Source organism: Procambarus clarkii, chromosome 28 (genome assembly GCF_040958095.1).
Source record: "Procambarus clarkii isolate CNS0578487 chromosome 28, FALCON_Pclarkii_2.0, whole genome shotgun sequence".
NCBI classification, from domain to species: domain Eukaryota; kingdom Metazoa; phylum Arthropoda; class Malacostraca; order Decapoda; family Cambaridae; genus Procambarus; species Procambarus clarkii.
Window position 1 is genome coordinate 10247750 of NC_091177.1, and position 17259 is coordinate 10265008.

Here is a 17259-nt window from a genome sequence, read left to right on the forward strand (position 1 = left end):
CGTTCAAGGCTGGCAGGGAGGGAATCAAAGCATGTGTGTATCCTCTCTCTCTCTCTCTCTCTCTCTCTCTCTCTCTCTCTCTCTCTCTCTCTCTCTCTCTCTCTCTCTCTCTCTCTCTCTCTCTCTCTAGGTCAAAACTACTGAATACACATCTCTCTGTGGTGAAATATTGTTGCACACTAACAGCCCCATCCAAAGTCGGAGAAATTGTTGACCACGAGAATAAGGAGCGATCTTTTACTGCCAGAATCCACTCAATAAACCATCAAAATTATTGGGAACGTTTAAAAGTGATCAAACTGTATTTTCAAGAGCTCAGGTAGGAGATATATAATAATTTATTCTTGGAAAATATTAGAGGGACTGGTCCCAAACCTGCAACCGGAATCATCAGCTCCTAAGACCAGGAGACAAGGCACGAAACGCAAGCTTTGAAAAGCAGAGGTGTAATAGGTATGTTGAGAGACAATTGTATCACTATCAAGAGGCCCAAGACTCTCACTCTGAACATAGTAGGAATAACTGGCCGACATCTTGCAGGGTCCAAGAGAGAATTTGATAAACACCGCCAAAGGGTATCTGATCAACCGGGCTGTGATCCTTAAATCAGACTTCTAGTAGTGGCGTTTAATAGCCTCATTTACCAGACCACCAGCCAGGAGGCCTGGTCAGAGACCGGGCCGCGGGATATTGATTCCCGGAACCAACAAAAAGTAAAATGTTTGGCAGAGTCTTGTAGAATATCTTGTAGAATCTTGTAGAAAGAGGTGTGGAATAAATTAGGGATTGGCGTGATTGAGATTTCAAAGCTAATACGGAAAAGCGAAAGTCGGGACCTAAGAGCTGAAGCACATTGCTGGCAAACAAAGTCAAGTGAGGTCATAGTGAATGATATATCTGCGTGAGAAACGAATGTCAGGGATTAAGGGGGAAAGGGAGGGGGAAAGGGGGGGGGGGGAGGGGGAATTGGTTGAGGGAGGAAATGTTGGTCAGAAGCAGCAGTGTGAAACTTCTCACACTAATTGTATTTACACTAAATGTCCTCACGCTAACTGTATTTACACTAAACACATATAAACCTAAATGTAAAGTATACACACCAACAAATTTTATGTAATTAGCAAGAATAAACTTCGGAAATTTAACTCATTTCTGGAAAATCAAGAACGTTCAAGCGACGTCATTAAGTTACCGTTTTTGTATTTTAACGTCAAACTGTAAGTAATGGGCGCTAATTACGTGAGAACTGGCTGAATTAACAGTGCCAAAGGAACCCAAAGCCTGATCACCTTTGAAAACTTGCCATAAACGGCGTGAATTTGTGAGTGTGAGCGAGCATAAGAGAAAGAGAGCAAGTCGAGGACAGTGTGAGTTAGTGAGTGTGCAGAAGTATGAGTGAGTGTGCAGGAGTGAGAGAGTATGAGAGAAAGTAAGGCCGAGCCCACCTCACTACAGCACCAGCTGGAGTAACCAAAACAAAAGCTCCCAAAGGCAGCAATCCCCGTGAAAATATCGACTCAGCGTTCCATTGTCTGCAGTAATCTGTTTATCACATCCTAAATGGCGAAGAAGAAATATGATCGCAACTTCCATTATTTTTATAAAGAATTTTTTTCTCTATTTTTTTTTAGCGGATTAGCGCACCAATTTTGGTCAATAATTGGTTTGAGGTTTAATCAGAATAGTTTTTTAATAAATGTATATATATATATATATATATATATATATATATATATATATATATATAATATATATATATATATATATATATATATATATATATATATATATATATATATATAATGTATATATATATATATATATATATATATATATATATATATATATATATGTATATATATATATATATATATATATATATATATATATATATATATATATATATATATATATATATATATGTCGTACCTAGTAGCCAGAACTCACTTCTCAGCCTACTATTCAAGGCCCGATTTGCCTAATAAGCCAAGTTTTCCTGGATTAATATATTTACTATAATTTTTTTCTTATGAAATGATAAAGCAACCCTTTTCTCTATGTATGAGGTCAATTATTTTTTATTGGAGTTAAAATTAACGTAGATATATGACCGAACCTAACCAACCCTACCTAACCTAACCTAACCTATATTTATAGGTAAGGTTAGGTTAGATAGCCAAAAAAAGCTAGGTTAGGTTAGGTTAGGTAGGTTAGGTAGACGAAAAAACATTAATTCATGAAAACTTGGCTTATTAGGCAAATCGGGCCTTGAATAGTAGGCTGAGAAGTGCGTTCTGGCTATTAGGTACGACATATATATATATATGTATATATATATATATATATATATATATATATATATATATATATATATATATATATATATATATATATATATATATATATATATATAATATTTATAAATAGCACATGAGGCGAAATGTAAAATGTATATTAGGTGTAAATTAGACTTTTTCACTTTTCATTATTCATTTGATCTTTGTGATGAGCCAGCTTATCACAAATGAGCCGGTTGCTTATTCTTATATACGCGAAAGTAAAAATTCATTTTTAAACATTATAGCTTCCATTCCCTTCCTCTTCACACCCTCACCCTATCTAACGGGACCAGTCCGACCTCGCTCGGGTGGACAATGGCTTTGTGTTGGGGAGGTTGGTGGGGTTTTCGGCAGGGGTGGAAGGGTAGTGTGAGAATTGGGGGTGGCGTTCGAGGGTCCTCATTACATTTTACTGGTCTTCCGCTCAGTGCTACGCATTATCCTTTTTTTCTACACATACAACATGCAAACACACACACACACACACACACACACATACACACACACACACACACACACACACACACACGCGCTTGCGGGGGTTGAGCTTTGGCTCCGACCAAAGAGCCAAAGCTCAACCCCCGCAAGCACAATTAGGTGAGTACACACACACACACACACACACATAAGTTGAGTTTACAGTTGAGAGGCGGGACCAAAGAGCCAGAGCTCAACCCCCGCAAGCGGAACTAGGTGAGTAGATCTACGTGAGGTGGGGAACAAATTTAACAAATATAGACTGGAAGTTATAAAATAAGTTTCGAAATGTGTTGGGCGGGATTTCTCAAGTGAAAAATGATGATGAATCTGAGAGGAAGCAGGAATTAATTAAGCCACAGCTGGAAGTGCCAAAACTCATGATAAACGCAGCTAATGAGGCCTCGTAGAGAGGAACTGAGGCCTCAAGGGACACCAGTACCTACACTTGAATCATCACTAAAACCTTTGCTTCAGAAACTGCAAGGTTTTACTTTGATTCTTCCACTTCTTCTGGTCTGCTTCCTCCTCACGTATAACTCCTTCCTCCACTCCTGCTTCCCTCGTGCTAATTGCTCTTCCTGCCACCACCCGAGCTGCAAGTGTGCCATGATATTCAAGAGCGGCGTTGGTTCTTCGTTGAATCAAGTTATCAACGTTAATTTGACGTTGATTCGTTATTGAATTGGCGTTGTTCTTGGATATTTACCCATTGGGCGTTTGGGTCTCGACCTGACCCTTTATCTAATTCCTCTTTACCTTACTTTCTTTTTTCCCCCCTTTCCGTCATTACTGCACTCCACTTTGCCTTCTTCCTCTACATCCTCCTCGCACTCACCCCACATGCTAGTACATTCAGCGTAGAATACACACACACACGTTCTCAACCAACCAAACGACGTCGTGTAGTCTTCGTCCACACACCCATTTCGATCATCTATTCGCGCCACGTTCGCTTTTCAGACCAACCAACCAAGACCACCACCACTACACAACCAGGCTACCATGCAAGCTCTGCCTTGCACCAACTCCTCTTTGGCTGCTCCTTCTCTACTCTGCATTTCTAACATAAATTGTATCAGTACACCTTGATGACCTGACTATTTTCTGCTTCTTCTCAGAACCTAGGTGTTGATTATGCTTTAATGTATTGACTAGATCGGATACCCGGCGGTGGCCGGGTCGATCTGGTACCCAGGTCACGCATACATCTTTCCCATCTCCACATACCACCCTCCCTTGTCTCCACACCCTTCCCTCCCAATCCCATTCCGTCTCCAAACACCTACCCCGTTCTCATCACACCGCTTCTCCTGGTATAGCTTCAGCACACCTCATATCCATCTCCAAACACCCACCTCCTTCCCTTCCGTTTCCCTCATCACTGTAACCATTTTCCTCATAAAATTTTGCCACTGTAATCAAATGGTTGACCTTAAAAACGTAAATCTGTCATCTGTTATTCAAATTGAATTGTTATTCAGTCTATGGACTCGGAAATGAATACTTCACATTCAAAGATATTTGCATAAGAATGGCACCATTGGGGCTCTGCCCCCATTTCAGAGGGCACGGGGCAGACCCTGAGCCCCCCTTATATCACTCACGATAAACTTACCATTAACCATAAAATATTTACTTAATTAAGCAGCCCCCAGGGTCTAGCCTCCTACCTCGAATGGACAAGTATTCTCTCTCACAGGAATAGATAGATTCAGACAAGACATATAAACGGGTAGAAATAAAGATATGCAGCTGCTGGAGACAAAGTATTTCGACTGGATATAGATAGTAAAATACATTATAATATGACATGTACATATTATGTGGATAAGTATTCCAACGGATATATTAAAGAGAAATAGACGAATTATAGAGATGTAGACACACGAATATTGATAGGTATAAAGATAAAAGGATAACGATACAGATAGACGATTATAGATGAATATTAATAAAGAGAATAAAGAGGGATGACAATAGAGATATATATGTATATTATATATATATATATATATATATATATATATATATATATATATATATATATATATATATATATATATATATATATATATGGATAATAAACAAAATAATATATATATATATATATATATATATATATATATATATATATATATATATATATATATATATATATATATATATATATATATATTCATTGGCTGCCTGTTCAGCAACACATTGAATTATTATTATTATTATTATTATTATTATTATTATTATTATTATTATTATTTTTACTATTTTTATTATTTTTATTATTATTATTATTATAGAAGTACGTTAGCAGAAATAGAAACAGACATATTTAAATAGAGAAATACGGATAGAAATCCATACCCGAATATATGAGGATAGATGTAAACTGCAAAAGGCTGGTGGGATGCTTGAAATATCGATACTAGGACACGTTCTATCTCTAATATACGTCGTCCGGAAAGAGGAAAATAGAGTCATCTATATTCATGTTTGAGGATAATGAAAAACTGATGATGGGAATTGGAATTGAAGACCACAGGAAGATTTAGATGCCCTCTAGTGATGGCCAGACATATTCCTACTTAAGCTTACCTCTGATCAAGTTATCATGAGAAAAGCTTGTTTCTTAGCCGGGAGGCGAAACCATAAGAACTTTAGAAAGAGTTAATTCTCTCGACCGGTACAGAGAGGAAAGACTCCAAGGAACAGTGCTAGCAAAAATGTTGGCAACTTCCAGAAACAAAGAGAGAGAGACCTATAGTTAAGTCTTGAACACAAAATCTTCTGCCTGAGATGCATTTCATTAAAATATTATCTGCAGCATACATCAATCTGACATGCATCGAGATAACCTTCAGGAACCTAGACAAAGAGGCCTGTATGCAGGCGATGAATCACAATAACGTGGCTGAAGTATGTTGACCAGACCACACACTAGAAGTTGAAGGGGCGACGACGTTTCGGTCCGTCCTGGACCGATTCTCAATCGACTTGAGAATGGTCCAGGACGGACCGAAACGTCGTCGCCCCTTCAACTTCTAGTGTGTGGTCTGGTCAACAAAGAGGCCTGAATATGAAGATTTTAGCTGTTTCAATTATATGCAGGTTTTAGGCGAATTTGTATCGTTCATTCCTCTTTGAAGGTGCTTTCTCCTCTACTTGGGAAATATTTGGATTCTTAACTCTTCCTTTCATGATTTCAACACATCATAGTCATTCTACGGTCACTCTTTACTGCCTCACTCCGTCTCATTTCCTCTCCCTCTTTGTCGGATTGACCATGTGTGGCCACACGGGTCCCAGCTCAAAAGGGGGGATCCCTGGGCATAATGGTGAAAAGTTTCTGATCTTTGTGTGGGTCCTCTTTTGTTATCTTGGCGTCCTCAATTTGTTATTTTAGGGGGAGAAGAGGATGATCTGTTGAAACGGAGAGAAAGAGAGGGCAAGGAAGACATAGTGGACAAAGTGGATCACTGGTGAAGCTGAGTCGTGGGGGGAGGGGGGGGGGACAAAGAGAGAGGGAGACAAAGAATACGATTGCAAATGGATGAAGAAAGAAGTCCAGGAGGGTCACCAGTAAAGGAGGTGCAGGGGGAAAGGGAAAGAATTGCTAAAGCTTTCGACAAGTGTTGCCATGGTGTTATTGCACTCAAAATGCGCACAAAGGTAATTACAGGCAAATTAGGAAGGTGGATTTATAGTTTTCTAACGAACAGAATTCAGTGTGTAATAGTCAACAAAGTAAAATCCGGATCGTCCACTATGAAAGCTTTCTCCAAAAGTAGTGTGCTTGCTCCGGTGCTTTTTCTCATTCTCATATCGGACATGTACAAAGATGCAACCTATAGCACAGTATCATCCTTTGCAGATGGCACTGGAATTTTCACGAGAGCAGAAAATGTAGAGGACACAGCAAACCTCCAAACTTATGTTAATCAGGTTTTTCAATGGACCACAAGAAATAACATGATTAATGAAGATAAGTTCCAGCTAATGCGCTTTGGAAAAAAAAAGAAAATATCTAAACGGAAACCGCGTATAATACGCAGTCAAATCACACTATTAAAAGAAATGGCAATATGGAAGAATTTGCAAGTAATCATGCTGGCAGACCTTACTTGTAAACAACACAATGAAAGTAGCTCTAACAACTGGAAGAAAAATGACAGGTTGGATAAGAAGAACCTTTCTCACAAAAGATGGAAGACCAATAACGATACTTCTTAAGACACTAGTGCTCTCGAGGGCGGAATATACAGCCTCATTCAAAGCAGCAGAAATTGCTGACCTGGAGAACGTGCAAAAGTTTTTTACTGCCCGAATCCGCTCAATTAAACATCCTAGTTATTGGGACCGATTGAGGAATTTAAATATTAATTCTCTAGAGAGCAGGCGGGAGAGATACATAATAATTCACACTGAAAATATTAGACGCACTGGTTCCAAATTTGCACATGGAAATGACTCGTCATGAGACCAAGAGGCATGGCATGCAGTGCAACATTTCCCCGTTGAAAAGCAAAATTGCAATAGGAACACAGAAAAAACTGTGTACTATGTGTTCATGTCAACATGGAGGGCCCGAGACTTTTCAACACTTTCCCTCTACTCATAACGGGCATTACTGACCGACCGCACGTATTGTTCAAGAGAGAAATTAATAAACACCTCCAAACGATATCTGATCAACTGGGCTGTGGCTCATACGTCAAGCTGCTCGCAGCTGCGTCTTACAGCCTGAATGACCAGAACACCAACCAGAAAGCCTGGCCAATGTTCAGAGACCGGGCCGCGGACACGTAGATCCCCGGAACAAACAGGTAGATGACAACAGGGAAGCAGGTAAGAGGAATGAGGTGCTACGGGCAGCTGGAGTAGCGGTAGGGGCAATAGAAGTGGTTCTGAACTGAGAACTTGACTGGAAAGAAGAAGTTCTTCGCCAGAAGTGGCGTCTAGCACCTCCTATGATTCTTTGGCGGGAAGAAGGAAGATGGAAACGCAGCGGAAGGGTAGTCCGGTGACGAGAAATCTAAATGAGATGATGTAGCGAGTGGCAGGTAACTTATGTGATGAAACTTGGAAGTACGACATTTAATGTGATGGATGACCTGAGTGACAGGTCCATTATGCACCGGAGCGGGTGAGTGACGAGTCCCTTGCATAACCAATGGAGGAGAAATTATTGATGCGAGTTTATGCCTTGAGTGATGCGATCTCATGGGATTGGTAGATGAATTTTACATGGCAAGCGCCGAGGCGACAAGGCCGACACCAGCAGCAGAGATCTTCGGGTTTCTTGGTGATCTTTGGGGATCTTTGGGTTTTGCTGTGTGATCAGCAGTGATCTCTTGGTGTGTTAGGTGATCAGCTGTGGTTTTTGGGTTTGTTGGGTGATCAGCTGTGGTTTTTGGGTTTGTTGGGTGATCAGCTGTGGTTTTTGGGTTTGTTGGGTGATCAGCTGTGGTTTTTGGGTTTGTTGGGTGATCAGCTGTGGTTTTTGGGTTTGTTGGGTAATCAGCTGTGGTTTTTGGGTTTGTTGGGTGATCAGCTGTGGTTTTTGGGTTTGTTGGGTGATCAGCTGTGGTTTTTGGGTTTGTTGGGTGATCAGCTGTGGTTTTTGGGTTTGTTGGGTGATCAGCTGTGGTTTTTGGGTTTGTTGGGTGATCAGCTGTGGTTTTTGGGTTTGTTGGGTGATCAGCTGTGGTTTTTGGGTTTGTTGGGTGATCAGCTGTGGTTTTTGGGTTTGTTGGGTGATCAGCTGTGGTTTTTGGGTTTGTTGGGTGATCAGCTGTGGTTTTTGGGTTTGTTGGGTGATCAGCTGTGGTTTTTGGGTTTGTTGGGTGATCAGCTGTGGTTTTTGGGTTTGTTGGGTGATCAGCTGTGGTTTTTGGGTTTGTTGGGTGATCAGCTGTGGTTTTTGGGTTTGTTGGGTAATCAGCTGTGGTTTTTGGGTTTGTTGGGTGATCAACAGTGTTTTTCGGGCTTGTTGGGTGATCAGCTATGATCAATTTCGCTGGGTAATCAACAGTGAGCTTAGCGAAGAGCTCCTAATGTAGCGACCGTTTGCGTGTCATAAGAAGGTTGCTAATTGATTGTTAGCATGCGTTTTATATGAGACGAAATTTATAATACAATGAGGTATTTAATGTTACGAATTATTTAAGCGAATGTATAACTTTGTTATAAGGGGTTAGATCCATGAACGATCTGCCACTTTAGAACTGACGAAGTCTCTAAATATACGTTAAGGGCGCGAATGATCTCAGTGGACTTGTGTTACGTGATTTCCTGACGGAAAGATAACAGTATAATTCACTGTAATATTTCCGGAGGAGGGGGAGGAAAAGGGGAAGAAATGCTGAGGGCTTTGTGATGATCACATTTTGTTGTGTGTGTGTGTGTGTGTGTGTGTGTGTGTGTGTGTGTGTGTGTGTGTGTGTGTGTGTGTGTGTGTGTGTGTGTGTGTGTGTGTGCGCGTGTGTGTGTGTATGTGTGTGTGCGTGTGTGTGTGTGTGTGTGTGTGTGTGTGTGTGTGTGTGTGTGTGTGTGTGTGTGTGTGTGTGTGTGTGTGTGTGTGTGTGTGTGTGTGTGTTCTCACCTAGTTGTTCTCACCTAGTTGTGTTTGCGGGGGTTGAGCTCTGGCTCTTTGGTCCCGCCTCTCAACCGTCAATCAACAGGTGTACAGATTCCTGAGCCTACTGGGCTCTATCATATCTACATTTGAAACTGTGTATGGAGTCAGCCTCCACCACATCACTTCCTAGTGCATTCCATGTGTGTGTGTGTGTGTACTCACCTAGTTGTACTCACCTAGTTGTGTCTGCAGGATCGAGCATTGACTCTTGGATCCCGCCTTTCGAGCATCGGTTGTTTACAGCAATGACTCCTGTCCTATTTCCCTATCATACCTGGTTTTAAAATTATGAATAGTATTTGCTTCCACAACCTGTTCCTGAAGTGCATTCCATTTCCCCACTACTCTCACGCTAAAAGAAAACTTCCTAACATCTCTGTGACTCATCTGAGTTTCAAGCTTCCATCCATGTCCTCTCGTTCTGTTACTATTCCGTGTGAACATTTCGTCTATGTCCACTCTGTCAATTCCTCTGAGTATCTTATACGTTCCTATCATGTCCCCCCTCTCCCTTCTTCTTTCTAGTGTCGTAAGGCACAATTCCCTCAGGCGCTCTTCATACCCCATCCCTCGTAGCTCTGGGACGAGTCTCGTTGCAAACCTCTGAACCTTTTCCAGTTTCATTATATGTTTCTTCAGATGGGGACTCCATGATGAGGCGGCATACTCTAAGACTGGCCTTACGTAGGCAGTGTAAAGCGCCCTAAATGCCTCCTTACTTAGGTTTCTGAATGATGTTCTAACTTTTGCCAGTGTAGAGTACGCTGCTGTCGTTATCCTATTAATATGTGCCTCAGGAGATAGATTAGGTGTTACGTCCACCCCCAGGTCTCTTTCACGCGTCGTTACAGGTAGGCTGTTCCCCTTCATTGTGTACTGTCCCTTTGGTCTCCTATCTCCTAGTCCCATTTCCATAACTTTACATTTGCTCGTGTTGAATTCTAGTAGCCATTTCTCTGACCATCTCTGCAATCTGTTCAGGTCCTCTTGGAGGATCCTGCAATCCTCATCTGTCACAACTCTTCTCATCAACTTTGCATCATCCGCAAACATCGACATGTAGGACTCTACGCCTGTAAACATGTCGTTAACATATACAAGAAATAGAATTGGTCCCAGCACCGATCCTTGTGGTACTCCACTTGTTACTGTTCGCCAGTCCGACTTCTCGCCCCTTACCGTAACTCTTTGGCTCCTTCCTGTTAGGTAGTTCCTTATCCATTCTAGGACCTTTCCCCCCACCCCCGCCTGCCTCTCGAGCTTGAACAGCAGTCTCATGTGCGGTACTGTATCAAAGGCTTTTTGGCAGTCCAGAAATATGCAGTCTGCCCAACCATCTCTGTCCTGTCTTATCCTCGTTATTTTATCATAGAATTCCAGAAGGTTTGTTAGGCACGATTTCCCTGTCCAGAACCCATGTTGATGTTTGTTCACAAACCTAATGTTCTCCAGGTGTGCAACCAGTCGCAGCCTAATTATTCTTTCCAGTATTTTACAGGGGATGCTTGTCAGTGATACAGGTCTGTAGTTAAGTGCCTCCTCCCTATCTCCTTTCTTGAAGATCGGCACGACATTTGCCTTCTTCCAGCAACTGGGCAATTCTCCTGACATAAGTGACTCATTAAAGATCATTGCCAGAGGCACGCTGAGGGCCTGTGCTGCTTCTTTTAGTATCCACGGTGATACTTTGTCTGGTCCAACTGCTTTAGTTGCATCTAGAGTTGTCAACTGTTTCATTACCTCCTCTGCTGTCACCTCTATATCTGATAGTCTTTCATCTAGGGTAACCCCTTCCAACAATGGGAGCTGCTCAGGCTCGGTAGTGAACACTCCATGGAAACTGGCATTCAGTGCCTCGCAGATTTCCTTGTCACTTTCAGTATATGCCCCCTCTGTCTTCCTTAGTCTTGTCACTTGGTCGTTCACCGACATTTTTCTTCTTATATGACTGTGTAGTAACTTGGGTTGTTTTTTCGCTTTGATTGCAATATCGTTCTCATAGTCCCTTTCCGATGTTCGTCTTATGTTAATGTAATCGTTCCTAGCTCTGTTGTATCTGCTTCTGTTGTCCTCTGTTCTTTGTCTTCTGTACTTCCTCCACTCCCGTCTGCTGGCCATTTTTGCTTCCTGACACTGTCTATTAAACCATGGGTTATTATATTCCTTCTTATTTTTTCCCTTTACCGTTGGTATAAATCTCTCTTCGGCCTCCTGGCATTTCTGTATGACTAGGTCCATCATATCTTGGACTGTTTTTCCTCTAATTTCTTCCTCCCACTGCACTTCACCCAGATAGTCCCTTATCCTCATATAGTCCCCTTTCCTGTAGTCAGCTCTCCTTTCCCAGATCTCTTGTCCCATGGTCATAAGTTTGAATTCCATCATGTAGTCAAAGACTAGGACACAATGGTCACTGGCCCCTAGAGGTATTTCATGCTCTAAATTCTCGATATCTTCTACGTTCTGGGTGAAAATCAGGTCTAATAGGCTCGGTGCATCTCCTCCTCTTTCCCTTGTGTCTTCCTTCACATGTTGTGTCAGGAAATTCCTGTCTACAACATCTACTAATTTTGCTCCCCACGTTTCGTCCCCTCCATGGGGATTCCTTGATTCCCAATTTATCTCTCCATGATTTAGGTCCCCCATGATCAGCAGCTTCGCTCTCATTCTGTGGGCTAGTGTTGCTGCCTTCTGCAGTTCATCTATACATGCTTTGTTGTTGTCATCATACTCCTGCCTGGGTCTTCTACTGTTTGATGGGGGATTGTAGATTACCAGGATCACAATCTTCCTCCCATCTACTGTCAGAGTTCCATGTATGAAGCTTGTGCACTCATTGGTAACTCGATTTCCCAGGTCTTCAAACTTCCATTTCCGCTTTATTAGGAGTGCTACTCCCCCTCCCTGTCTCTGTGTCCTCTCTTTTCGTATCACCTGGTACCCTTCAGGAAAGATTGCATCTGAGATCATGTCATTAATTTTAGTTTCCACAATTGCAACTATGTCAGGATCTGCTTCACTCACTCTTTCTTTTATCTCTTCTGCTTTATTAGATACCCCATCAGCATTGGTGTACCAAACCTTGAGATTCTTCATGGAAACTCTTGTACCAGAGTTCTCCCTTTCTCTGGGGGTCTGGGGGGATCTGGGGGATGTCTGGGGGGTGACTGGGGGCAGAGGGGATCTGGGGGATCTGGGGGGTGTCTGGGGGATGACTGGGGGCGGGGAGGGTCCGGGGGATGTCCGGGGGGATCCGGGGGGTGTCTGGGGGGGTCCGGGGGGTGTATGGGGGGTGAAAGAGTTCAGGAGGGGGGTGTTCAGAAAGAGTGCTTGGGGGGCTACTGGGGGCTGGGCTTCTAGGAAGGTAGGTAGGAGGGTCTGGGGTAGGGCCTGGGTAGGTAGGTCTGGAGTAGGAAGGGCATACTGTGTGTGTGTGTGTGTGTGTGTGTGGGTGTGTGTGTGTGTGTGTGTGTGTGTGTGTGTGTGTGTGTGTGTGTGTGTGTGAATACTAGCATAAGTGTGAGCACATGTACTCAAATGCAAAATATCATGTGTGTGTGTGTGTGTGTGAATACTAGCATAAGTGTGAGCACATGTACTCAAATGCAAAATATCATGTGTGTGTGTGTGTGTCTGTCAGTGATTATCAGCTGTTGGTCAAACTATCCTGGAGGAGGGATGAATGAACAAAGCGATGAGGCGAAGGAGGAGGAGAAGGAGGAGATAGAGAAAAGGGGTCGATAAAGCAGATGAATGTCTGTGAGCAAGACGCGTGGAACACATCCTTTCAGGATCACCTCCCTCGACACGCATTCAAATGTCCACGGCTGAACATACGTTGACACGGGAAGGACACGTGCTTGCTGCCAACAGGCAAGGCAGTGATCTCTTGTCAACACGTGCTTGCTGTCAACAGGCAAGGCAGTGATCTCTTGTCAACACGTGCTTGCTGTCAACAGGCAAGACCAGTGTCCAGCACGTGTCAAAATACGTGGTAAAAAACTCGTCAATGGTCAAGGCATGCCGTAGGATAGGGGCCCAGAAAAGAATAGAAAGAATCAAGTGTTAGGAAAAGTTTAACAGGCTAGATATGTCGTCTGAAAGCGGAAATCGGCAAACAATCAGGACACATCAACGGGCTAGAAAAGTTACAAATTAGAATATACCGTACAGGTTGAATATCTGATAGGCGACGATCAGACAGAATAAACTGATTCGCCACTCATCAGGTCGTGAACTGAAAATATAAAACCCGTTTTTCCCAAATATTTCCAAAACGATAATAATTTTCTGTCACTTTCCCGACGCTAATCCATGTATCAGTAGTATTATCTGTCTGAAGGGGCAAACTATCAATCAATTTATATATCGTGTATTTTTATCTGTATCTGTTAGTCTGCAATGGTCGACGAATCTCTGGACATTAAATATTTTACGGTGCACGTCAATGATAAATGTGTCTCTTCTCAAATGGAATAATACTTTTAGTAATAATCGAAAATATGTAATATAAATAATAATAATAATATTAATACAACCTTCGTTAAAATCCACGGTTGATTCTGTAGCTTAGGTTGTATACCATCACACTGAGAGGATGGGCTGTGTACCTTCACACTGAGAAAATTGCCTAGCCAAACCTGCCTCTATCAACACATAGTAATATTTATACAAACTAATTTCTTGGAGTCTTAAAATCCCCCAAAGCCCCGTCTTCCGCTGCTGTTTATAGGACCTTCAACTTGTCCTGAAACGTTGGTCCTTTGGTCTCTGTGTTAGCTCATTCAGACCCGCCATCCGAAATTCCTGTCCCTGCGCACCACCCCGCCAACGTTAATGGCAGACGGCAGGTAGAACTGTCACTGACAAATTGGCCTAATTGACATACGATCTGACACACAGACTTCGACGATAACGCTCAATAATTAAGATATCATGGGCGAAACTGGGAAATTCGGTGGTCTAGTCCACATTTGTGCAAAACGTCTTCAATCATCGGCACAAAAATTGTTGATAGTTCAGTATATTTAATGAGGTGTGGTTTCCTAGCTATATTGTAGTGTTTTAAAGAGTTGCAGCGCGGCATGCAATGTAGGCACTGCATGCAGCCTGGCTGATCAGGTACCTGGGAAAGGTATTTTTGAAGTTCTCTATTGAGCACAATTAGCGGTCGGCTGTTTATTCCTTTTATATTTAGAAGCCAATTAGACTCTGTCCCTCATTCCCCTCTCGTCTTTCTCTTTCTCCCTCTCTATCTACATCTCTCTATTTCTCTCTCTCTCTCTCTCTCTCTCTCTCTCTCTCTCTCTCTCTCTCTCTCTCTCTCTCTCTCTCTCTCTCTCTCTCTCTCTCTCTCTCTCTCTCTCCTTCGCGCTCTTTCCTTCTCACTCTCTCTCAACGTGTGCTTGCTTGAGGACATAATAATTTCGTGCGTGCATGATATCTTTATTAACTTAGACCTTAATATTTGTATCTTGCGGTAATGTGTCGCGTGGTGATGTTTGTGTCGTGGTGATGTTTGTGTCGTGGTGATGTTTGTGTCGTGGTGATGTTTGTGTCCTGGTGATGTTTGTGCTTATCTAGTGGTAACATTTGTCTCTAAGTAACATCCATTCCCAGCAGTGGAATAGATGTTACTATATAATTTTTTTTCCATTGAAAACAGATGAAGAGTTACAAATAAATCCTCTTCATTAATTTATCTGAGGTGAATCCCAGCATTTCAGTCACGTTATCTGATGCTAATTAAGGCATTCAACTCAAACAAAATCCTACTTCATCAAGAGAATATTTGAGAGCTCGTGAAACTTCATGGAACGTAATTAGCCTCAAAAATAGCTCTTTAATTAGCTTTCAGTCGTAAGTTCTGAGAGATACTGAGTGTAATTCTATTAAAGTGCTATTTCTGGTGACGATTATGTTATTATGGGATATATTATTGTTATGGTTATTTAGGGGGGTTACAGTAATTGGGTCAAATAGCGTAAGCGGCTCTGTATAAACATGTTGATGGTATTAATCTGTTTCAATTAGTTTTCTATCTTTCACTTTCTCTCTCTCTTTCTCTTCCTCTCTCTCTCTCTCTCTCTCTCTCTCTCTCTCTCTCTCTCTCTCTCTCTCTCTCTCTCTCTCTCTCTCTCTCTCTCTCTCTCTCTCTCTTTATATATATATATATATATATATATATATATATATATATATATATATATATATATATATATATATATATATATATATATAGAGTGTGTGTGTGTGTGTGATTTGCTATTGGGCTACATTAATGAAATTCAACAACAGCTAAGAGCGTTTGTTCAGAAAAAAGTATATAATGTTCCAAATGAATACGATGTTATGTTCCCAGAAATTGAACGGAAACCTGTCGAAACTAAAAAAAAAAAAAAAACGTGAAAGAGCAAAAATGCAAACGAAAAAGAAAATAAGACTAGGAACCCCTCCCCCCTCCTTTTACGAGTCTTAAGTAGCCCTAACATGGCTGACCAATAAAGTATCTAAGAGGGTCACTACCCCCACTGCTTTCTCCGAGGTTGTATGGAGGAGAGAGAGGATGTAGATGCCAGCCTCCTCGTCCTTTGGAGGCTTAATGGAAGCTCTCGTCCCTTTCCTCGTCAGTACTGTCCCCTTCCTCGTTAGTATTGTCCACTTCCTCGTTAATAATGTCCCCTCCCTCGTCAGTATTATCCCCTCCCTCGTCAGTATTAAAAGGTACAATGAAGGAAGCAGGAGAAGGAGGCGGGATGAAGGAAGTAGAATAAGGAGGCAGGAGAAAGGGGGGGATTGAGGAACTAATGCCCACAGTGGCAGCACAAGGAGGCCAGGCATTCACCGCTCAGCCTCCCGAGCCACTCTTTGTACGGTGTCCAAAAATTCTCTAAAAGAGAGGACACTACAGGGGGGAGATAGTAGATAAAGTATATATAAGAATGTAAAGATATTAAATAACTGATAGTATATAAAGCAGTTAAATACATTAGATAAATCAGGTGTATATATATTACAATAACCAGTTATATATTTTTTAGATAAAATAAACATAGAGGATTGTTGACGGAGATAAAAGTCATATGTATGATAAAGTAAAAATATCTGATGGGAAATGTAGATTCTTATAGGCGATAGCCTAGAGAGATAGATAGTAGACGGCAAAAACTAATGTATAATAAACTTGATATCATTGCGTTACATTATTTTTGGTTGGGCCACATTCACATTTGCTGCTCAGACATAGTACAGCTGGAGCCATCTGTGGCGAGATCTCTTAGAAGGTCAGAGACCACTAGCACACAGAGAACTCCAGCTTTCCCTGGAGGAAATGCGAATGAAGCATAACAAAAGAGACCAGAACTCCGAAATACAAAAGTCCTCATAACATATAATATCTTAGAGCCAGTCTTCAAAATGAGATGAGACAGGATAACAGCTTTTTGGTTGCAGACTTCACAATAAATGGTAATGATAATGTTTTAGAATCCTGAGGGGTAAGTATATAGTAAAAAGATGAATAAGATATATATTCGACAGAAACGAGTACTAAACAGATATAAAGGGGAGAATGGGGATATTTAAGAGAGAAGAGTTAAGGCGAGAAATAGAGAGCACCCATGAATATACGAAAGCGAGAGAAATAGCTAAAGAAGCGAAAGCTTTTGAGACTGTTGAGCCTAAGAGGATGAGGACCCGGGAACGTTGTAAGCATGAATGGGGCGACCCGCTCAAGAATGCAAGATATACAGAAGAAGGTGAAGTCGTATTAGCGCACGCAGGGCTATTGTGTAGGCTTTGTACCGG

The 17259-nt window shown here is 41.7% G+C and overlaps 2 protein-coding genes across 2 annotated transcripts in view; one reads left to right on the plus strand and one right to left on the minus strand.

Moving 5' to 3' along the window:
- Positions 1-17259, minus strand: part of LOC123754977 (carboxypeptidase N subunit 2) — an 81237-nt gene that overhangs the window by 18900 nt on the left and 45078 nt on the right. The window lies entirely within an intron of this gene.
- On the plus strand, positions 6363-7046 carry LOC138369418 (uncharacterized). Its single transcript, XM_069332656.1, has one exon. The coding sequence runs from the start codon at positions 6363-6365 to the stop codon at positions 7044-7046; it is 684 nt and encodes a 227-aa protein (XP_069188757.1).

Excerpts from the sequence above, each read along its gene's own strand:
- LOC138369418 (XM_069332656.1), top strand. The coding sequence starts at position 6,363 with ATGGATGAAGAAAGAAGTCCAGGAGGGTCACCAGTAAAGGAGGTGCAG.